Here is a 23,261-nt window from a genome sequence, read left to right as displayed (position 1 = left end):
AAAAAAAGATATATATATATATATATATATATATATATATATATATATATATATCTTTCAAAACAACCCGCAACAGATGTTTGGTTTTTACATGTTTGTGCCTCCTCGGACACCGTAGTAGGTGGATACTGTTAGGCGGAAGCCTTTTGATTGGCATCACTTCTGGCGAATGGAAATTCCAATCTTTTGCACCGGCTCTTTCATTCATGGTAGGTGGAGGAGTAGTTTATGTCGTTACTAGGCAGCGCTAGCGGATTTTATTTGCCTGGAAAAAATCTGACCCTGAAAATACAAGTTTAAGCACAAGCCGAACGCACGTAAAGCCTTATAAATTATTGTAAAAAGTTGATGGAAAACTACTAATCAGTGTCGGGGGGGAAATACTCACCAAACTGGCTTCCTCAAGGTAGTTATTCTATGTTCGCTTAATGGCTCGAAACATTGATGTAGTTTCAGTCTAAGTCTTTTAGGTTTAAACTTTTTTGTATTGGTTTTGTTTTAAAATAAGTTCCTTTATTTCTTATAGTGAAATAAGAGAAAAACTGCAAAAGAAACGACGTGCTTTGCAGGCAACCTTAGCAAAAAACAAAGATGAGGACGACGTCCAGGTAAAATAATACACCTTTTTTTAAGCTAGGTAAAATCTAAACATTATTTAAACTATAACATAGTGTTAGCCAGCTGCCTACTTTAGTTCTCCTAAAACAATTTGAACGAGCTCCCATCTTAACAAGTCTCAACATGAACTGGATAATTCAGACTTGTTGTATAACTCGGGTAGAAGTGTTGCTAACGCTTTGGCAAATGTTACTATGACTCGTTAGGCTCTGGTTCCGTCTGCCAGGTCGGGTGTGGGAAAGCGAGAAACTACTAAGAAGGTTGGTTTGCGTTTTCTAGCATAGCCTGTAGGCTTCAGTTGCTTTCCTCCTTGTGCTACTAGCTAAACTCATGCTCTCCTCCCCGTTTCCCAGCTTTCTTGCGCTAAATAGCCATTTGGATCCCGGTTTGTTTCTGTTTGTCTAAACTGTTCCTTTTGTTATATTAGGAACCTGAAGACAGCGAGGAAGACCCGGGAGAGACTCTGAAACGCAAGTTAATGGCTCAGAAACAAAGACGAAGGGAAAGGGTGCATCTCCTCAGTACACCTGTGATTGTATATTTTTAACTGTTTCGCATCAATCAAGTCTAACGCTACTTATTGCTCTATGTGTTTATTAGCTGCTCAAGCAGCCTACAGCCCAAGAGTCTCATGATGATGAAGAGGTTTCTACTATTCAGCACTACAGTCCAAATGAAGCATCTGCTGAAAGGGCAGATGATTCACTGGTTTTTTCAAGACCTCCAACTGGATCTCGGAGAGGTTTGTGTCTTCGGCTTGGGATGGCTTTGTATTAGCACAATTCAGCAAAACGAAGACTATAAACTACAAAGTACAGTTTGCTGTCAGGACCAGTATATGCAGAAATCTAAATAAGTGTCTGGTGTTCAGCATTATTCCATCCATCCTGATGCTCCTCATCATGTTTATAATGTTACAATTGTTTCATGGTGTGCTTTGTTTCTTAGGTATCTCTCTAAAAGCTCAGCATGCTTCCACTTCTCAACATTTGGATGACTTTATGACACAACACTTTGAAGAGAAGCTAAAAGCAGCAAGGGTAATATTTGTCTGTTTCTCAAAACTATTTTTTAATTGAATAAAGCCTTGTCCATATGAGCATGGGTGTTTTTTTATTAACAGATTTTGCTACATGTTTGCACTAATGGTGTCCATCCAAACACATCTCTTGGCCCCTTGAAACAAACATATCTTAAAATTCCAGCCAGGGTAAAGACATTTAGAAATTGCACCAGGCATCAGGGGCTTGTTTGGCTTCTGAAATCATAATGTGAGCTGCTATCCGCTTTGTTGACATGTCAGTGGGATACATTGGCAAGATCGTGCCTGCATCAACATTAATACAACTTTTTATATATGTGCTGCACATCAGACAATTTAACAAGTGAGAGGAAATTACACATGATGGCAGGCACCTTTGGGCTGTGAAGACAGGTGGTTTGGAACATAAGTTATAGTACCTAATGCTGTTAAACATGTATCATTCTGGAGTGGTTTGCATTTCCACAAGTTTTACTGTGAGGGAATGAAGATTGGGGAATAAGTCACTTGGTTAAAATACCCATGTTCATGTGGACAAGGCATCACAAAAACCCCCAAAACAACAGAATTCATATTGTACTTGCTAGTCTGTAAGGTAAACTCTAAATAGACTTTATCCTGAATGTATCCTGCATTCCAGTCTAAAGTGGAGAACCTTCAGCAGGAGGAAGCCTCTGCAGAACCTGTCAGTCGCCTCCAAAGCCTCAGAGACAGGGACACTGTAACAAGGTTTGACAGAAAGGTGAGCAACTACTTTACTCAAACCACAACTGGGCACGTTAACCAGTCCAGCAGTGAAGGCTTATTTCCAAACATTTGACAGGTTGATCCAGTCAGAGCAAAAGGACACAAGGCCTCTCCAGCCCGAAACACCGGGGTCAAGTTCAGAGAAGCTGCAAGACAAGTAAGGCGTATATTAAAACTGGAATCCTTAATGTACAAATCATGTTTACATGTATTTATTTAGATACTTATTTTATGTTAATGCAGATAGCAGAAGGCCTCCCAACTACAGAGGAGGCATACAATTTCTTTACATTCAACTTTGAGCCTGATCCACCTGATGAGACAAAGAGGCTTGACAAGAAAAAACAGAAACAGAGAGAAAGAGCTGAAGAGGACGGAGATGAGGATGGAGAGGAAGAGGCTGAGGAACAAGAGGATGCAGATGCAGAGGAGGAAAATCAAGATGAAAATCAAAACCAGGTTACAGACCAACAGGAATTTTACTATTACTATTTACTATTTCCACTTCTGTAGATGCACTTAGATGCGCTTAGATAATAGTGATTGTTCTCCACCCTGCCTTAGGATGAAGAAGCTCCTCTGGTAGGAAACGAAGAGGATTTATTTGTCATTGGCCAGTCTCCTCAGGACTTCTTGGAAGTGAGGAAGGCAGAGTATGTTAGGTACAGAAAACGTGTTCAGCGTGATAGCGAGCTCCTGTTTACACCAAGCTTTCAAACAGGTATTGTGCTCTGTCAAAATCCATTGCTTTCACCTGATGATGGCATTTGTCATTAACTAAAAATACATCACTTTTACAGTTCCAACCTCTGTTAAACTCCCTGAAAACATGAAGCCTCGCTACCTGGAGGATGAAGGTCTCTACGTTGGGGAAAGGCCCCCCATTTCTGTGACCAATGAGAACATCTTAGAAAATCGCATTTTGAAAATGAAGGAGGTATAATTGGCTTAGACTGCTAAAATATGCCATGCTGTAGTTTTGTTTTTATTCCCAATCTTGTTTCTGCTTTATATATGATAAGGGAATAAAGTGGTTTGGAGATGATGGGAGGATTATGGCTCTGCCTGACCCCATAAAGGAATCATCCACCCGACCCCCTCTCTTCCACATGGAGGGGGACCTGGATCCTGCACTGCAAACTGTGTACAGGAAGGTCAGACACACATCCACTGTAACTGTCACTGACACCATTCTGATCATTTGTCACATCATGCACTGAAAGTGACGTAGCTTCCTCAGACCAGAGCTATCTCTAAACCTTTTACCTAAGAAAAAGAGACAAAACAAAAGGGCAGTACAGTATGGCATTTGGTACAAAGGAGCAGGGAGGACTTGATAGGACAAGGAGTGACGATAATGAACCATATTAAAAATTTGTTGGAGTAAACCTGACTGAGCTATCTCTATTACTTTATTTGGGTGTGTAATACCAAAAGTAATTTTCCTATCCTATTATTGTTTCAAGTTTTGACCATTTAACTATCGCTACTATATTTTTAATTGTTATCTCAGCCATACAGGAGCAGATTTATACTCATACTCTCCAGCCGCTCTGATCTTGGTTTACTCCAGATGTACATTTCCATTTCAGAAGCAGATACAGCTGATGTGTGATCATCTGGAAAACAGTGTTAGTCGTGTATTTAGGTGTTTATAGTGCATCACTGTCATGCATGATTTCATTGTGCCACTGGTATTGATTTTTCCAGCTATTTAATGCCCTCTTTTTAGACAAACGCACACATAAACACACATTAAAGGAAAATTAAAGTGCCAAATGTATATGTAATGGCAATTATCATTTTCCAGAACACTGAATGGAGGATGATTTTATTCTGTCCACCAGGCGCTGAAATCCAAGTATGCAAATCTGTACATTGGTGGTGCAGCAGACCCAGAAGGAGACTATCAGCTTGATGTTGATGTCTCAGGGCTCATCTTCTCCCACCACCCACTCTTCAGCCGTGAACATGTCCTGGCAGCTCGTCTAGCTCAGCTGTATGATCAGTACCTAACCAGGCAGCACAATAATCTCACAGGACACCTCACGGACAAGGTAAAACTCCACCAGACAACTGTCTGTCTGTGGTACATCCGTCATTACGTTCCTCCTTTCATTCCAATAGCCAATGTATGTGATGTCCATTTTCTTTCTGCTTCAGTTGAATGGCTTAAGGAAGGCGCTGCAGAATATGGTGAGCGTCCATGGTGAGCAGATCATAACTCAGGCCATGCAGCAGAGGATTTCTGAATACAGCCTGGAAGTGAGGTGAGTCCTTCCATTCGAATCCTGCTCAGTTTAGAAACATGACCTGAAAACTGAACGATACGCCTGAACATTACAGGAGCACTCGGCAGCTGCGAGATGCTGAGCAGGAGAAGGACAGGACTCTGCTGAAGAGCATAATTAAAGTGTGGAAGGAGATTAAGGTGCTAAGAGACTTTCAGAAGTTTACCAACACCCCCTTTAAACTCTACCTCAGAAGGTAATTTCTAAATTTATTCAAGCCTGAACTAAAAAATCACGATAGACGTTAGAATTTCTGAAGGCAGGTTACTCTAAGATTATATTTTCACTATCGTAGTTTCTCTCTGCAGTACCATATACTAATCATTTAAGGCATATTTTTATGGGCTGAAATTTGAAACTAAAACTATATGGAGAATGTCAAATCTGGCCATTTGATCCATCTGTAATTTTTTGTATCCGTGTAATTAAAGCAATGTCTTGTTTATTGCTGGTGCAGAGAGAATGTGGATCGGGCATCAGATGAGCAGCAGTATGAAGATGAAATCTTGTCAGAAGTCATGGAATTGGCAGCAGAGAGTGAGGAAGCCTACCAGAAGAAGCTGGCTGAGTACAATAAACAGCTGGAGGAATGGAAACCCTGGATGAAGAAACAGGTGCCAACCAACTACAGCTTAGCTTTGGCAAAAGTTTTCATTTCAGTTTTTTTTTTTTTTTTTCTTTTTCTAAATTCTGTGTTTTCCCTTGTCTAATTGTGTAATGAATGTATGGAATTTAGATAACATTATTCTGCCTCTAGAGGCCTTATTATGACACATTTGCTGGACAGGAAAGTAGGTCAGAGGCAGGGAGGGTAACATGTTGTAAAGGTCTCCAGGCCGGGATTGAACCTGCATCAGTTGCATGGAGAAGCTCTCTCTGCATGTAGGCTTGTATTCCTTTTTTTGCTATAATTAATATTTTCATTTTTAACATACTGCAGTCGTATATTTTTAATTTTTTTTCCAACGGAAGTTAGTCTGATGGAGACTGCTCTCTGTTTCACCTTTTTATGTTTCCTCTTTGTTTATGATGGTTCACCAAAAATGGAGGAATCTTTTTAAATTTTCTAGAGCCACTTAGGGTAAAATTTCTTCATTTCTTGGACAACTTTGGTGTTTCTGTTGATCTCTTAGCCATCGCAGACTTCTAGAGGAGACTTCCTGCCAGTTCAGGTGATGTCACAGACGGAAAGCTGCAGCGGTCAGAATACTTTAGACTCTCGTCTTACTTTTCTTGTTCATTTGGCTCAGACTCTGTCTAATGTCCACTGTTTTCAGAAAATCAAAAAGAGAAAAAAAAAGAAAAAGAAAGGACAGACACAGGATGACACAGAGGAAGAAGATGAAAAGGAAGGGAGCGAATCAGAAGGGCCGTTCGAAGAAGGTCCCCCAAGGCCTGTGCCTCCTGAGAAGCCAGACTTTGGCCTCATAGACCAGCAAGTGAGAGAGAAAGCCTCCAGGATACGGAGGAAACCCGGAGAGGCCATCCTGATCCCAGAACTGTCTGCATCAGGAAGCATCACTGCCAGTGAATTCTGCCCCAGGTAGGAAACAAATAGCAAAAAAATCCAGTGGTATTATTCTACACACTTACAGACTTTTTTTTCTTTCTTTCTTTCTTTTTTTTTTTTTTACATTTTGAGAAAAGGTGAGGTCCCCATGGCAGTTAAAATTTTTAAAGTTTTTTTTTTCCTCTGTTTTTTAGGACTGAAGTAGCTCGAAGACAGGATGTTTCCAAGCGATCTCTTTTCATTAAAATCCTCTATAACGACAAGGAAGTTTCCCGAACGGACAGCCGCTCCCTGAGCACTGACTTCAGGGTTCACTTTGGTCAGATTTTCAACCTCAAAATACTTAACTGTCCCCAAAGTATTAATTTGCAGGTACAGTAAAGAGAAGCTGCACATTAGTTTAATAGGTGGCTGCTGTATTCCTTTATAATTCCCCATCTTTTCCCATGGGTTTGTGTGTACCTGTATGAGCAGGTGTTTGAGGAGATCGGATTATCCTGCTCCCTCCTGGCTCAGGTGTTTGTTCCAGTGCCAGAGCCCTCAGTTGTTACAGGCAACGTCCCTATTGAGGAATTTGAGTTCAGCAGCAATCAGAGAGTGATGTTTGACCACGAGGGAGTTGGAAGTGGTAAGTGTCTTTATATCTATTTGATACAGCCATGTATCATTTTAAACATCCCTCTCTTTGACTCCCTATCTCAGATGTGCCGCTCTCGTTTGAGGCTGATGGCAGCAATAAGCTGACGCTGCTGACCTCTGGGAAGCTGTCATCCTCTGTATCTTGGGGGATTGGTGAGGATGATGTGCCGCTCGCACCTCCTGTTTCCCAACAACCTGGTGGCATACACAGGTAGTCTCAGAAAACAGAGATGTTGATTTTGCATAATTTTTCCACAGGATAACACAGATGGTAGCTCCCAGAAGTGTGCAGCTATGATGCAGAACTTTGTGCTTTATCTGCCGTTTGTTGTCTTAACTGTTTATGTAATAATAATTGTTGTGTCTGCATTATAGTGGCTTGGGCCGTCTCGATGCTGTCACATACATTGGGGCATCAGGATTATATGACATGAAAAAAATTAGTGAGTGGGCAACACAGTCACGAATGGACCCCAACGATCCGAAAAATGCCTCCATCATGCAGCTGCTTAAAGTGGGTTTTAAGTTACTTCTTTCAAAATTCAGAAAAAATGAGAATCAGATGAGGAGTTTTTCTTTGTGATTCTCAGGTGGCAAGCAGCGGAGAGGTAACAGCTCCAGAGTACTTTCGTCTTGAACATCTGCAGGAGGAGTTTAATTTAGTTTTGGATGAGAAGTTGGAGAAATCCAACAGATTTCGTCTGCTCAAGCTGAGGAGCCAGGAAGTTGCAGAGTTTCGCAATTACAAATTTGTTCCTGCTTTCGACAGAGAGGTCTCGAATACGGTCTTCCAGGTGAGTTTTTCCACTTATAAAGTAAGTGACAAATAAGAACAAGTTGAAGCAAGGTGAATTATGCTTTTTTTTTCTTAGGAGTATGAAAAACGGTTGAAAGATGGAGAAATAATTGACACTAAAGAACATTTGGATTCACACAGAGCTTTAGTGGCCAAATACCTTCAGAAGGTGAGCGAACGGCTTCTGATGGAAGGATTATTTCTTCTCCAGTACTGAGATACTAGCACCAGGTTTACTGTGATGTTGCTATTTTCCTATAGATCAGAGAATCGGTCATCAACAGATTTCTTCTTGCCAAACATGACTACCTCCTGTCTGACTTGGTGATTGAAGAAGAGATTCCAAACATTGGGTAAAAAATTGTCACCAGCATCATTAACATGACTAAATAATCTGTTTTTAAGTTGTTCTTTTTCTATGTTCATGCTACATGTTAGAGTGAACATATTTCTTTTTTAGATTTTGATCCAAACATTGCTATTTGCTTTATTCTCATTACTGATTTCCGAATAATCCGTCCTATTTTTGTTACAAAGAGTGCCTGATGCAGCTTTGATTACCTAGTAAAGTCATATAAGCTCAACAGGGAGCGGGACAGGGCCAGCAAAGCGGTTTCTTGGCTTTTCGCAGCTTTGGTCTTTTTAATCTCTGCGAGCAACCAGTATTTTATTTTATACAACCACAGGCAACAAAGCCAGTCACGCTGTTGCGTGTTACACTGCACATTTTTTGCCATAATTAAAATGAATGTTCTCCTTTTTCTTTTCCATGTTTCCACTGTTCTTCTCCCATTCATGTTTTTTTCAGTGGTGCAGGTTCAGGGTAGGTTCTTAGAGATTTATTTTCTTAATCTCCCACCCTCTGTGTTGTTAGTTTAAACTCTCAAGTACCAGTACCATAGTGATTATAGACCTTTTGCAGTAGTCAGTCCTCCCAGAAATTTACAAAATTGTTGCTATTTTTAAGTATTTTTCTTAATTAGAATAGTACAAAATTAGGAGTAATGGGCACAATAAAGAAACCATTTACAATATAATCCCAATTTTAAAAAGTTGAAGGAAGCAACCTCTGTAACATATATATATATAAAACAGTGCAGTTTTTTCTCCCAAGCCATTACCTAATTACCTACACACAGAAAACATATCAAATGTTGGAAGTGAGACATTTCATTGTCCATGCACTCTTTTAATATGAAGCCTGTTATAATAGATGCAGAATGTCCTTTAACATTGTCTTGCTCAAACAAGCAAGACATTCCCTGACAAAGACAACATCTGGATGGGAGCATTTGCTGCTATAAAAGCTGTAACTACTTAACAGGGTTCTTCAGCTCCTGTCCTCCTAGGCCACTGTCTTGTAGGTTTTAATCATTTCCAAATGAATGTCTCATTACCAGGATTTAAAAAACTTTAGAACAAGGTGTTGAGAAGGTCTGCTTCATTTAAATCGGGTGTGTTAAGGCAGTAAGGCTGATTACAAGTCTCTCTGATCTGGTCCAGAAGATCCATGAACAGAAAATTGGCTCAGGCTCTTTCACATGAGTTTTGACCCAGAGATTTGGCACCTTTTGAGGAGCTTTCTTTATACCCAATCATTTTACTGACCAGCTGCCAATTAAACACACTCAGTGCAACAGCTGCTGTTCCTGTAACTTTTTATTTTACATATACCTTATATTTACTATAAGATTAGGTGAAATTTTCAGAGAATTTCTAAACTTTCAACATTTTATATGTTTTTCATGTTCAATTATGAATAAACCTTAATTTATTTGATTTACAAATCATTACATTTTGTTTCAATTTACATTTTAGTGTAACTTTATCATTTTAAAATTTGGACATTTTAATTCACTCACTTATTACAATATTATTATATGATTACTACTAGTTGTAATAAAGAAAACAAGCTCATCCTTTTCTTCTGTTGGTTATCTGTAATGAAAAGGAAACTAACTGTATATTTTTCTTTATAACCAAAAACTGGTTTATAACAACATAGTTCACATTATTATACGTAAGCATTGTGATTGTCACATTGTAAATACCTGAAGGTACCGAGTACTGGTCATTTATAATGATCCCAATCTACATTTTGTAGGGCTAAAATTAGTTGGTTTTTTTTGTTGTTGTTGTCGTTGTTTTGTTTTTCTTTCACAAAGAAATTCTGATTTGTTTACATTTACCAAGATATCATTTAAAATTAAGACTGCATTGTTGCCACAATCAGGATTCTGGGAATAAACCTGTTCAAGCTGGCTGAACCCAAGCGACCACTGAAACCTCAGAGGAAAGAACGGAAGAAGGTGACCGCTCAGAATCTGTCCGACGGAGACATCAAGCTGCTTATCAACATCATCCGGGCCTATGACATTCCCATCCGCAGGCCCCAGAGCAAGTGTGTGCCACCAGTCAATATTTAGAATAAACAGAAGCTGCAGACGTACATGTCCCTAACAAGAGGGCTTTCATTTCAGTAAACCAGGACAGTCTTCTCAGAGTGCCATTCAGGGCAGTGATTGGTACCTCAGCCAGGTACAGGTACACACCAGCTTTGTTTTATAACTGCTACCAGTGTGATGTACATAAATTAAGATAAGTATGTTTTTGGGAAATGCAGGTGCAAGTGAGGCCATTTGTGGAAGTTTCCTTCCAGCGCTCAGTACTTCAAACAACCACAGCTGATGGACCAAACCCAAGTTGGAACGAGGAGCTGCAGCTGCCATTTAGGTGAATAACTGGAAACTTCTTGGTTTATTTTTTCTATTTTGTGATACATATATATGAAGATCTTACTTACACTTACCATCCATCCATTCTCAGTTGGACCCCCTTTTTCCTTCAGAACTGCCTTAATTCTTCATGGCATAGATTTAACAAGGTGTTGGAAACATTCCTCAGAGATTTTGGTTTATATTGACAAGATAGCAAGAAACCAGTTAAAGTTTAAGAAAACACTTGAAGAGAATTTGAGATTTGTGACGTGGTGACACGTCAAAAGTGACACATGTGAGATGCTACACTGTGGTCAGAATAGGATAGATATGGTCAGCAACAATACTCAGGTAGGCTTTGCTGGTTAAACCAGGCCAATGTTGCTGCAAGAGGGCCTCTCAGCTGACCACCCGGTGTGGTCTTCTGCTGCTGTAGCCCATCTGCTTCAGGTTTTTTTTTTTTTTACTGTTACCTTTCTATCATCTCCAACCAGTCTGCCCATTCTCCTCTGACCTCTGAGATCAACAAGACATTCTGCTCCAGACAACTGCTGCTCACTAGGGCCCGACCAATTAATCGGCCAATATTAGCCCTTTTCAAAATGGTCAATGTCGGCCGTAAGTTAATCCTAAAAAAGGCCAGTCATAATACCCGTCTATGTTAGCAATAACATTGCTGTTATCCCAACCTAGCATAGCATTAGCTAAGTAGCCAGTATCTGCAGAAATAACATAAGTGTGTAAAATATCTGATAGTACAGAACGACCGTTCATCACTCCGTCAGCTGCAGGTTGAGGCGTATTTTAGGAGAAAAGATGTGAATGCAGAGGGGAGGAGGTTTATTCACTGCAGCACCAAAAACGAATTATTAATATTACAGTCTGTCTTCAACCATCGTCATGATGTCATGTCTCCCTTAGTTTTACTTTGTGAGAAAATACTAACGTGACAGGCTGTAACAGCGACTCACTATGTGTTAGAGTTAGTGCCAGACCATTTGTGACCATTATATATAAAATACAACTCTATCAGAGATGACATAGTTTTTGATATTTGAGAAAAGCATATCTGGTTTTTATTTTGGTTCATATATATGCCATGATATATTTCATTACAAAGAAAATATTTAACATTGAAGTGCATAAGAAGGCTGCAAAAATAACATTTAGCTAACTTCACACATGTTGGTTATATAAGCCATACACCTTATATATATTTTTCTACCTGTACTTTACCCTACTTCTAATTTGTATTGGCAAGAAGTACAAAACAAGATATATTTAATTAGTTCATCATTCATTAATACAATTAACTTATAGATTGACTTTTTTTAAGGTTATATATTTTAATTTCCCAGTTATTTGATGCTTTGTTGCATGTTTTTGGAAATTCTGTTGTAAAGTTAAACATATAAGGATAAAATATTGTAAAACAGTAAAATGTTCTGCATGTAATTCATATTTTTGTTGGTGGAAGTGTTAATGAACCAAAAATGAAGTTAATTTATTCTTTTTTTTTTTTTTTTTTTTTAAGAAATTGGCCGATTAATCGGTAACTGGATTTTTTTTTCTGCCAAATTTTGGTATCGGCCTCAAAAAATCCATATCGGTCAGGCCCTACTGCTTACTGGATATTTTCTGTTCTTCAGACCATTCTCTGTTATCCCTAGAGATGGTTGTGTGTGAAAATCCCAGTAGATCAGCAGTTTCTGAAACATTCAGACCAACAACCATGCTACGTTCAAAGTCACTTAAATACCCTTTCTTCCTCATTCTGATGCTCAGTTTGAACTTTAGCAAGTTGTCTTCACCATGTCTACATGACTACATGTGTTGAGTCGTGACCATGTGATTGGCTGATTAATTATTTACATTAACAAGCAGTTGAACAGGTGTACTTAATACAGCGTGAGTCTATGTCGATGCATTTTACATGAGAACAAAAAGACAAAATGCGCTACCTCAGCTCACACACTGTCTGGTTTGATGAACCCCTCTGCAGCGCTCCCAATGGTGACTACAGTACTGCCAGCTTGCAGTCAGTCAGAGATGAAGTCTTCATCAACATATTTGATGAAGTAATTCATGAAATTGGAGTGGTGAGTTTGCATTGCCAATTCTTCTCGTCTCGCTCACAGTTTTCACATCCTGCTCCTTAAATTGCTTTACTTGCAACTTTGCTCTGCAGAATGACAAAGAGAGGGGTTCATCCATTCACACCCAGATAGAGAAGCACTGGTTGGGCTCCGTCAAGATTCCCTTCAGCACCATTTACTCTCAGTCCAGGGTAAGATTTGTGTTTTTTTACAAGTAGAAAGTTGCAGCTACTAGTTGCTGACATTTCTTATTGCATCTGACAGATTGATGGGACGTTTAAAGTGAATACGCCAGCTGTGCTGCTGGGATACAGCAAAGAGCGGAGCCATGGCAATAACGGTGGTTATGATATGTTGCGCAGCCTGAATGAGGGAGCCTTTATCACGCTCTTCATCACAATCGAACCTCAGCTGATGCCAGGAGAGTCTGTTAGGGAGAAGGCAAGTCATTTCACTCATGGATGGATTGTGTCTCACAGTTTATTCTGCATCACTGCTTGTTTCTCTTTGTTTCTGTCTCCATTTTTCTTTGCAACAAATGCATTTTCTAACATCTTTGTTATTTGAGATTCATTTGATATATTTTTTAGAAATATTTTTTTTGAAAGAGCCAATAATGCATCATTTCATTAATTTGTTCTTGTCATCCTCCTTCATTATTCATTGGTTTTTGCTCTGCTGCACATACTAGATTAAGGAAGTAAAGGTATTTGTTCAAAACTCAAACCCCATTTTAATAATCCATGCATTTCTGTATTATACATATTTTTTACCCACTGCTGGTCCATGTTCATCTGCAGTAACATTTGACCCTTTAATGCAGTTCGACAGTCAGGAAGACGAGCGTTTACTTCAAGCTTCAGGGAAGTTTGAGAGGGATGCAGCACTCAGCTACCCGGACCGACCCTGCATCACCACAGTCACTGACCTTAACGGGAAGACAGTCTTCATCACTCGTTATATCCAACCACTCAACCCCCCACAAGAGTTCCTTGATGAATTCCCAAATAACCCTCTGGAGGCCACGGTCTGTATGATTGTACTGAAAGTAGAAAAATGTATTTCTACTTCATTTGCACCCTCTCAGTTGACACTTGTTCCTGTGCAGACACTGGTCGCCCGATTTGTCTCCCTCCTCCCTTCTCTGCCGGACCAAGTATTATTTTCTCGAGCCTGCAGCCTGTGGAGCACCTGTGACGTGAGTTAAATCTCTTTTAGGTGTTAAAATAGTTCAAAGAGGGGTCAGGGAACCCATCTTTCAGTACCCCGTTTTCTCTTTTTGTTTAGCAATTCCTCACTCTGCTAGCAGGAGATGAGGAAGAGCATGCTGTGCTGTTGTGCAACTACTTTCTGTCTCTGGGCAAGAAAGCCTGGTTGATAATTGGCACAGCCATACCAGAGGTGGGTGACATTTAAATGTTGATATACGTAAAGGGATTTTCCATAAAATGTTTCATGAAATTTAGATTTTCTTTTCCTTTTACTTGTCAGGGACCCACCGCATATGTCCTAACCCATGAGCAAAGCCGCTACCTTATCTGGAACCCCAGCAGTGGTCAGTATTACGGCCAGTATGACACCTTCTGCCCGCTGCAAACAGTTGGCTGTTTGGTCAATGCTGACAATGTGAGTAAAGGAAGAGCAGCTATGTAACACTATACCCCCCCATTTAATAGTTCCTATAGTTTTTATTTTCTTCTCTAACTTGTTGCTTAGGTTTGGTTCAACATTCAAGAATATGCATCACCAATGAGGATGAGTTTTGACATCACAAAAGCCAACTTCTGGAAACCGTTTTTCTCCCGATCCTTCTCCCATCCTGGGCTGTCTAGTGTCCAGGTGAGGGATCAGCCTTTATTTATAAAGGGACATTTATTCAGTTTTCCAATAACTGTGTTTGTCTTGTAGCCAGAGGAGCTGGTGTATCAGCGCACGAACAAAGTAGCTGCCTCAGAGCTTCAGACCAGGTGAGTAATAGCAGTGAAGGTTGTTGCCTCTCTCTCTACATCAGGTTTGAACAAACACATCTCGCTCTGTTTAGAATTGAGAACATTTTGAAGGAGAAGATCATGGATTGGCGCCGACATCAACCAACCCGCTGGAACCGCTACTGCAACAGCACCTTGAAACGGTTCCTCCCTAAACTGGAGCTGGGCGGTGGACAGGAAGTGGCTGAAGGACACCGTCTGGAGTTGCAGAGCCAGCTGGGAGACTACAGGGTAAGTGTAGAAAAACAGCTGCGTCACAGCAATACAACCCCACTTCCAAAAGGCGTAAACGAAAGCGCTTTAGATGTTAGAATTATCACTATTAACATCTTTTTCTTTTTAGATTACAGGGTTCCCTCTGCATATGCCATTCTCTGAGATTCAGCGCATCATTGAGCAGGTGTACAGCACCGGAGTTCACAATATTCAGACATCCAAAGCGGAGTTTGCACTTGCTGTGTACGTGCACCCCTACCCCAACAATGTCCTCTCTGTGTGGGTGTACCTGGCTTCACTTGTCCGCACTTGATACAATGCCATTCTCCTAGCATCACTACCTCTGTAGATAAATTAACTTTGTTTTTTTGTTTTTTACTCTACATTTTTATCCATCTGATTTTTCTATAAGCAAAAGTTTCTCAGCAACACACACCAATCCAACATTACCCGAAAACCATACATACTGGCAACAGATGAAGAGATAGATATAGATATATATATATATATATATATATATATACACACATTTTCCCAGTTGTTTAACTGTGTTGAGACAAAACTTTGTGACCATACTACTCTTAACAATTGTTGATGCAGATATAAAATGGACTAAAAGCTGTGTCCAAGTCGTTTTTATTCTTATGAAATGAACATTTGCAGTAGAGCTCATGCAAGACTTTAGAACAAGGAAATAATTCCTGCTGAGATATGATAAAGCAGTAATGTACACAGTAGGACTCCAGTGTGACAGTAATTATTCTAACCCCTCAGCCCAGCCTTCAGCTCTACAAGGTTTTCAGAGTTGAACACATCGGATCTCTAGTCAGTGAACATTTGTGGGGTTTTTTGTCCATTGGAGTGCATAAAGTATGGAGACTGAACACTGAGTTTCACAACTCTGAATCAAACACCTACATCTATACTGCTATATCATACCAATTCCTATGTTTGTACTGCCCAGGTCAAGACCTTCTAATCTGTGTTCTCCACCAGACTGACTTGAGCTCAAAAGATTATCAGTTTGATGTAAAATCAGGTAACTGATTATGAGCTTAACATCAAAGCCTGGCAGCCCAGAACAGTTAAAAGTTGCTTTATCATACAACTGTCAACTTTTGGAAACGGTTTCAATCAAAAGGAGCATCTGTTAAATTTTCCACAACACCCACTCCAACCAGCTATAAAAGTGAGGGGAGAAAAAAGAAAATACTCTGATCCTACAGTTAACTATGCTGATTATGTCAAGGAAAGAGACTTGAATAGAACTTTGAATAATTTGAGACAAAAAGAAAAACATGGCTTCACTACAGAAAACTTTGTACTTGGTATTCCTGTTTTTCTACCTTCTTACTTTTTTCAAAACCAACAACAAAAAAAAGAAATTATATTTTGCACACACTTGAAACCCATTACCACCCCCATCGTTTTTTTCCTTATCTAAACGATTATTTCCACTAAATATATGTGGAAATAGCAGGAGCAAAATTACAGTTTCATCAAGAAACATTTTTAAGTGACACAAAATACAGCAAATGGTATTCCCAGGATAAAGTGCAAGAATAGGGAGAAGAGAGATTTTAGAGTGGAGCTGGGCAGGGTCACTCTCCAGAGCGACAGCAGGCTCTGAAACCACACTGCAGGTTCTGGCAGCCGCTGGCTGTGTCTGCATGAGGACCTGGAGACAGACACCACACAGTGGTCATCTACTGATCTACATCATTTAAACACACCCACATTATAATGTTTTATTGATTATTGTGTACATTTAATAGTAACTGCAGCATACAGCTGATTCAGTAAAGTTCTGTCAATGAAATCTGAAGGCATCATACCAGTTACAGCAATGCTGACTTACCTTCTATCTCAGCAGCTCTGGTTACTTACACCAGAACAAAGGCTATGCAAGTATGGTTAATAAAGTCTGTTAGAGCTGCTGCACAGTCATTAAAATAGTGTTTTTTTTTTTTGTTTTTTTTTCGAGACACCCTACTAGATAAAAAGTGTCAGACAAAATTAAACACCCCTCTGGTAGTTTCACTTGTGTTACCGTTAATGTTGTCGCAGTAATAGAAGTGTTCATCATTGAGGGAAGGACAGGCTGACACTAGCTCCTGCAGCCCCACCTCAGTGATGAAGAGGCAGCCAGACAAGTTGAGATGCTCCAGGACAGGAAGTCCTCCGCGCTGAGACAAGGCCCTGAAACATACGGTGCAATGCAGCCTTATTACAGGTTCAACAACATGCAGACCAGCAGAACATTTAGAAGAACGCCGTTAATCCAGACTTAGCCTAATAAGGGTTGTACTGCTGAGTGTAATGCTTGCAATGTGGGACACAGACAATCTGACAAACTTTGAGCACATTTGCACTTTGTTTTCCATTTAGACAAGTGAATAAATACCTAATCTAAATCTATTCTAAACTGTGTAAGAAAGGTTTCAGGGAGGAGGAATTAATCAAGGTATGCATCAACACTCAAACTAATGCACCATCTTCTTATTTCAGGTTGCACTCAGTTATAACTAAATAAAATTGCAGTCTAAACTGGAAAGACTTGGTAGGGCAATCTGAAGACAGTAATATCCAATTACACCCAAGCTAGGTTATTAGGCTATTTCAAGTATAACAATGTGGATCTTTTTTCTTTTTTTTTTGCTTTAATCACAACAATGCATGATCATTACCTCAAGCCCAGGTCAGTGACTTGATAACATCCAGAGAGACTGAGAAATTTCAGTGTGCGTTTTGCCTCTAAGCAGTCAGTCCTGTTTGCAGGCTGCAGACACTGCAACCCCCCTAGTGGGGAGCATTTAGTCCGAAAATCTGCAGTGCTGCTTCTTGTGATGCCTGAGTCACTTTGGGCCCCTGTAAAAGTCCTGAGGGCCATGTCATTAGAGCAGCAGCTGGAGTGACCACAGAACATTTCCCCAGAGATGGCATACTGCTGATGCAAAAAGGAGGCATCTGAGCCTGTCCTGTTCCCGCGCCTCCTGCTCCTCCTGCAACAGCATGAACCTCCCACAAACTGGGTCTCAACAAAGCTTTCGGGGAGAGACATTTCACCCTGGCGGCTCCACTCTGCAGCATCTTCAATATCACCAAGGTTGGAAGTGTCCAGGACCCAAACCTGTGTTGGGATGCAGGCAGTACCCCAACGGCCAGTTCCATGCTTGAAAATGATGGCGGGCCGCTTTCGTCCCACTGCATGCAGGTTCCTCTCATCCCTGAGCATGATGGGTACTGGGGAACTTTTAAGTAGTTTAGCCTGTCGATCCAAACGTTTGTCTGAGCAATTTGAAGATGTGAGGTCACCCAGCCCAACAGAGAGCTTCTGCAGGGTGTTATTAGTGATCTTCTCACACCCCGACAAATCCAGGTGGACCAGAGAGCGACAAGCTCCGAGAGATGACCAGCTGGACAAGGAAGGACAGAAGGAAGACAGCAGTGAGAACTGAGCTTATTATTTATTAGCATTTTTACAAATACTATTGACTGAATGTAAGTATGACACCATAAATGTAAATAAACATCTGGCTTTACGCTGCTGTGGGGAGGAAAACAGCATCATCAACTGAGGAAAAGTTTTAACCTGTCAAATGCTAAATCTGTAACATCAGTCTGAGTCAGGTCCAGATGAGTGATGTTGGGACAGAGGCTGAGAATTTGACGAACCTGGAGATAAAAGAAAAAAGGAATTTGTTTTCACAAAAACATCTCATTTTTAAACAACCGTGTGAAAAATTAGGTTTTTGACTGCATACCATTTTGCTTGAGACTGTAGAGCTATATGCCAAAATAATGGACTTTACAGATAGACCCACAGCTGGAAGAAGGTTCTGGATAATCCCATTCAGGAGCCTCTTCTCTCTCTGAGCAGTGCTAATTGCAAGAGAGCCTTCTTTGTGACCCGATACATCTGAGAAGAAAAAAAAGGAACAAAGATGACTTCATTTCAACTATGACTGAAAGAAATTTACATGTTTGCTTCTTACTGAGTAAAATTTGTAAAAGAGATCAGTTTAATAACTAGTCTGGAGTTGGACTTTAAATTTATTATCATCTGTCTATGTTAAATAAAATGATGTGGGAAATACTGGAAAGAAAATGGCTAATCTTATTTAGATCTGTATTGCTTTTCTTCCTCTTTTCATGTCTTCTTTTCAGGTAAAATGTATTTGGACATCTTTGCTTGGTCCCAGTTACATTTTGTCCAACAGAAATAAAGTGGTTAAATCCTTAAAACTAAACTTGGATCAGCAAAATCTAACATGAAAATAAAAAGATCAGAATGTTTTTTAGGGCTTCACAGATTAATATAAAAAGATCAATAGAGTGAAAATGTATTGACCATGCTGAACTTGCCATTTTATTAATGAACAAGAATAAATTGTCCCTGTAATCTCTTGGCATTAAAATGGTTAAAAACAATAAGTAGAAAACAAAACAAAACGGAGGACAACATAAAGATGGTGAGTGACTAGATGGAATTGGACTGTCTGAACAAATGTGTTTTGAGATGTGATTTGAAGAGAGGAAGAGAGTCTATGGTACGGATGTCAGGGGGAAGAGAGTTCCAGAGATGGGGAGCAGTTGCTTAGAGAAAGCTTGCTCTAATTTATGCAGTAATATACAATACCAGTCAAAAGTATGGACACACTTTCTCCTTAGACTTAATGGGAAAGTGTGTCCAAACTTTTGACTGGTGCTGTACAATGCTATTTTAGTTGATAACAGAACCGGAGCCTCACCTGACTCATCAACATCAGCATCTTCATCCCATTCCTGATAGGCACGTCCCTCATTCTGCCGACTCTTCACCCATGCTTCGTCTGGCTCCTGGTCAAGATCCCCGGGGGCGCCACAATAATAATCGCCTAAAATAAAAAAAGCATTTATCAGCAATGCAGCACAGAATACCTAAGTGAATACGATAAAGTCCTAACCAGAAAAAAAATTGAATGATTACCAAACAGATGTGATCCTAAAGTGAACAAACATTAAACTGAATAGGTCATCTGCTTACGTTTCATGAACAGTCTTCACTAAATGAATGTGGAGCATACCTCTGGCCCAGTGAACAGGATAGAGGTGCCTCCACAAAGAGCCAGTCTTGGCCAACTGTGACCATGAGCTGCACACTTGACTGCAGCGACACAGATCATCGGGGCCCAAATAACGGAACAGCCTCAACACAATTTCTGTAGGAAGCTGGGAGATGTAGGTTGAAGAATTCCTGTTCTTGTCCAGTTCTGAAGTGGAGGACAAAAAAAGTTCAGCTTGAGGGACTCAAATGCCACAAAGATAATATACAGCTTTTATAAATGTCATCCACTTTCCAGGACAATGTACGCTTTCTGAAAAGTAACCATGACAGCAAAAAAGATATCTTCAAGTATCAGACAATGCACCTTAACATTCAAGAATCTGAGTTTATACAAAAAAAGGTGATGTGCATGCCAGTACTGTTGACTTTAATGGGTAAAATACTTAGTATGCTGACAGTAACATACAGCAGCAATACTGAACAGCGGCATAGATAACTGGAGACATCCACAAGAATGCAGGTTCAGGTATGGAAGAAATTAAACACTTTATGATAGTGACAATGAGTTAAATGTTTGTAAATATACCAACTCACCATAATCTGTCTTTTCGTGATCAGCATATTTAAAGGCTTTTTGCAGCTCCTCTGCCTGCGACCACAAACTGAAACCCTTCAGCACCTCAGCAGCACAGTCCGGTTGCTGTTGGTTGCAGTGTTGCGCTATCACCTGTTTTTTTATGTCCTTCAGCTCCTCATAGGTGAAGTACTGCATAAGCATGGGCTGAAACACCTGAAACAAATCTCCTTAGTTTGAAAACAGCTTACAGCAGAGTAATTCACTAGGGTAACAACAGATACATTTCTAAGAATGACATTTATGATTATAATTTAGTCTTACCAATTCTTAGGGAGAATCATCAATTAAAATATTCTTATAAAATAAATGTATCTGAGGATCTTGTACCTCTTCTTCCTCTTTCATGTGGGGCAGAAAGTCTTGTGTGAAAGCCTCTAGTCTCTCCTTCAGCTGCCGGGCATAGTTAAGCTGCTCATATTCACTCTAAAAATACAAAACAATTAGTAATTCATTGCCTGTGTCTGAAATAAACCTTTTTTTGTCCATATGCTACTGTATGTAATAGACAACAGTTTACCTAATACTGAGCAGTAAATGTAGTTTTCTGACGCTTATGATTAGAATTTTGCATCATCCCTGACAGAAAGTGAGTTGTGTAATGGACTTTCTGTAAAATCTCTAGACTGTGATGCACTAAATTATGGAACAGCTTGCAGAAAGCATTTGACATGATATTTATTTTTGTTCCATTGTGCTATTTTTCAGGGCTCGGGATCTGGGTTATTAGCTTAGACACTGTAAACAAGATCTGAACCTTCTCAGACCCAATTACCCAATTTTCTAAACTTTTTTTTTTTTTATTATTAACAGAAAGGAATTCAGTTTGACTGAACTATTTACAAATATATGAGCGGTATTATTTATTTCCACAGAAAGATTTTCTTTTGGACAGGAAGCAGGATCTTACTCCAAAGTAAAATAAAGTCTCTACTTTAGCAACTGGTACAGCAGAAGTTCGGATTTACACAATTGCCTAATTCTGGAAAGCCCTTTTTTTGTTTGCCAATAGCTTGAGAAAGAACAATAACTGTTGTCTCCAGCTAAGCAGTTTTTATAAATGGCTCACCCTCCAAAACACAGTTCAGCATATCAATCTGTACATCAAGCCATTTTTCTTCATAGTTAATATCTAAGTTCAAACTCCGTTAATCTACAGTAAAACTGTTTGATCTAAATTTATGAAAGCTTGTTCTAAATAGGCTGGAATACAAACTTTGATTTTTTAAAAGATGTATAAAGTTTCAGTTTTTAGTAATTATATGTAAAAAGTACTTCTGATGTTGTTGGTGGTGCAGCAATGTTTGCACAGTTGCATAATGGCTACTCTAATAACATAGTGTCACCCAACCATTGAGTATCTTGCATCAGCTGAGCTGTGTATAACTAAGTATGATCTTGCCTTTCTACTGAGGCATTTTTGTGCAACAAATACCATTTAAAGGCTATGGTAAAACCTTAACCTAGTGGCAGAAATATATCTGTATATTTACCTTAATGCTATGCAGCCCTTTTTCAAAGAGGGACAGCATTTCTGAAAGTTTGTTGTCGGCATGTACATTGTAGGCAGTGCAGCAACGCTGTTGCAGCAGGCCGATAATGTACTCATTCTCAATTTGTTCATGCATCTTGAACTCCTTAAAGGTGGCGCACAGTGACTGAAGAAAGGAGCGGAAGTCATTGTTGTTGGAGAAGTTGGTCTTTGACAGCTGCGAAAACCAAACAAAATTTGAGTCCCTAATAACAAAAACATTATTTGTATAATTGAGCCTCTTATTATATCTCGATTCTTGACCGTGCTGCACGTTCCTTCAAATCAGAGTAAAGTGATACTTACACAAGTAGTAGTGAATGTAAATTGACATTAGAGCTATGCACCGTAGCTCGTGTTAGCATAGCAGCAGTGCATTAGCTGGAGTCCTAAATGAGCTTATCTTACAAATATTTTAAGATAACTATTTTAACAAGTAACCTGCTCCTAATTTTTAATATTTCATACAGCTCTGCTTGTTGGAACTTTATAAACTGCGTAGCAGCTCGTAAAACGTCTTACATAACAAACCATTTTGCAATTAAAGCTAACAAACAGAAGGTACGTTTTAGCTGGGTAGAACTGTCTATTGAAGCTTTATATATATTATAAAAGCACACTAACACACAGTATGAAATTACTAGGCACGTTACATACTGGTAATGATCTAATCACATATCTGCTGAACTGTGTCGAAACACTAATAAATACTCATCTGATAGCCGCCTAGTCTCAATCCACAGTGCTTACTGCTAAACGTACAAGCTAACGCCTGCTAGCTAACGTGCTAGCTGTCGTTCACTACTCTTCTGTCAACACAGTTACGTTTCCCCTTTTTGGAACTTTACATTTACAACAATTAATAAATAATTTCTATAGACCTTATCGCAATAGAGGCCCACCAGCTGCTTCATTCGCCAGTGTGGGCCAGTAAACACATCCACCTCGTCTGGAAAAGGAGCCATCTTCACTGGAGTCCTCACTGCGTCATCTGCGTCGTCTACAATCAAACAAGGAGGTGTGCGCGAGAGTCTCACGTGACTTCAAGAGGGACGTTTGTAACTCCAGTTTTTAACATATTCCACGTCGAAAATATATCATAGAAACGTATCTCGCGAATACATTTCTGCCACAGAACGGAGGCGTGCTCCGATGGATATACTTTGAAGCATATGCGCTCCAGCAAATGTGTAAGCTACTCTCAGAAAATCAACGCATACGTTGGCTCTGAGGGGTTAAAACACACAAAAACAAAAGGAAATAACATTACAAAAAACAAACAAACAACAAAAAAATGACATTCTGATAAAGTCAATGTCTTCTAGTGTAAAAATAAATCAATCAAATGTTTAAAAAAATCAAACTAAAAAATTCTAAATTGCTTGAAAT

The 23,261-nt window shown here is 39.6% G+C and overlaps 2 protein-coding genes across 2 annotated transcripts; one reads left to right on the top strand and one right to left on the bottom strand.

The window, feature by feature from the left end:
- Positions 1 to 230: 230 nt before the first annotated feature.
- On the top strand, positions 231 to 15,282 carry cc2d2a (coiled-coil and C2 domain containing 2A). Its single transcript, XM_042005421.1, has 38 exons — positions 231 to 406; positions 527 to 608; positions 1,046 to 1,126; positions 1,219 to 1,360; positions 1,567 to 1,658; positions 2,301 to 2,402; positions 2,484 to 2,564; positions 2,651 to 2,866; positions 2,972 to 3,128; positions 3,208 to 3,344; positions 3,430 to 3,561; positions 4,255 to 4,464; positions 4,571 to 4,677; positions 4,754 to 4,894; positions 5,156 to 5,312; positions 5,976 to 6,241; positions 6,403 to 6,580; positions 6,683 to 6,836; positions 6,911 to 7,058; positions 7,223 to 7,361; positions 7,438 to 7,641; positions 7,720 to 7,812; positions 7,905 to 7,996; positions 9,877 to 10,044; positions 10,124 to 10,181; positions 10,267 to 10,376; positions 12,363 to 12,459; positions 12,549 to 12,647; positions 12,721 to 12,897; positions 13,148 to 13,162; positions 13,280 to 13,483; positions 13,565 to 13,654; positions 13,744 to 13,857; positions 13,948 to 14,082; positions 14,173 to 14,295; positions 14,365 to 14,423; positions 14,498 to 14,675; positions 14,788 to 15,282. Exons 3-38 carry the CDS (start codon positions 1,097 to 1,099, stop codon positions 14,971 to 14,973), a joined length of 4,791 nt encoding a protein of 1,596 aa, XP_041861355.1. The 5' UTR covers positions 231 to 406; positions 527 to 608; positions 1,046 to 1,096; the 3' UTR covers positions 14,974 to 15,282.
- fbxl5 (F-box and leucine-rich repeat protein 5) lies at positions 15,281 to 22,888 on the bottom strand. The gene is made up of 11 exons (XM_042005426.1): positions 22,754 to 22,888; positions 21,835 to 22,050; positions 20,672 to 20,767; positions 20,302 to 20,497; positions 19,727 to 19,912; positions 19,412 to 19,537; positions 18,425 to 18,579; positions 18,253 to 18,335; positions 17,348 to 18,076; positions 16,711 to 16,859; positions 15,281 to 16,338 (listed from the first exon to the last, which is right to left on the bottom strand). The coding sequence occupies exons 1-11, from the start codon at positions 22,835 to 22,837 to the stop codon at positions 16,262 to 16,264; spliced, it is 2,097 nt and encodes a 698-aa protein (XP_041861360.1). The 5' UTR covers positions 22,838 to 22,888; the 3' UTR covers positions 15,281 to 16,261.
- Between the last annotated feature and the right edge of the window lie 373 nt (positions 22,889 to 23,261).

Source organism: Melanotaenia boesemani, chromosome 14 (assembly GCF_017639745.1).
Source record: "Melanotaenia boesemani isolate fMelBoe1 chromosome 14, fMelBoe1.pri, whole genome shotgun sequence".
In the NCBI taxonomy this organism is placed as follows: Eukaryota; Metazoa; Chordata; class Actinopteri; order Atheriniformes; family Melanotaeniidae; genus Melanotaenia; species Melanotaenia boesemani.
The sequence above is the reverse complement of the archived record's forward strand: the minus strand, read 5'-3'. Positions and strand labels throughout refer to the sequence as shown.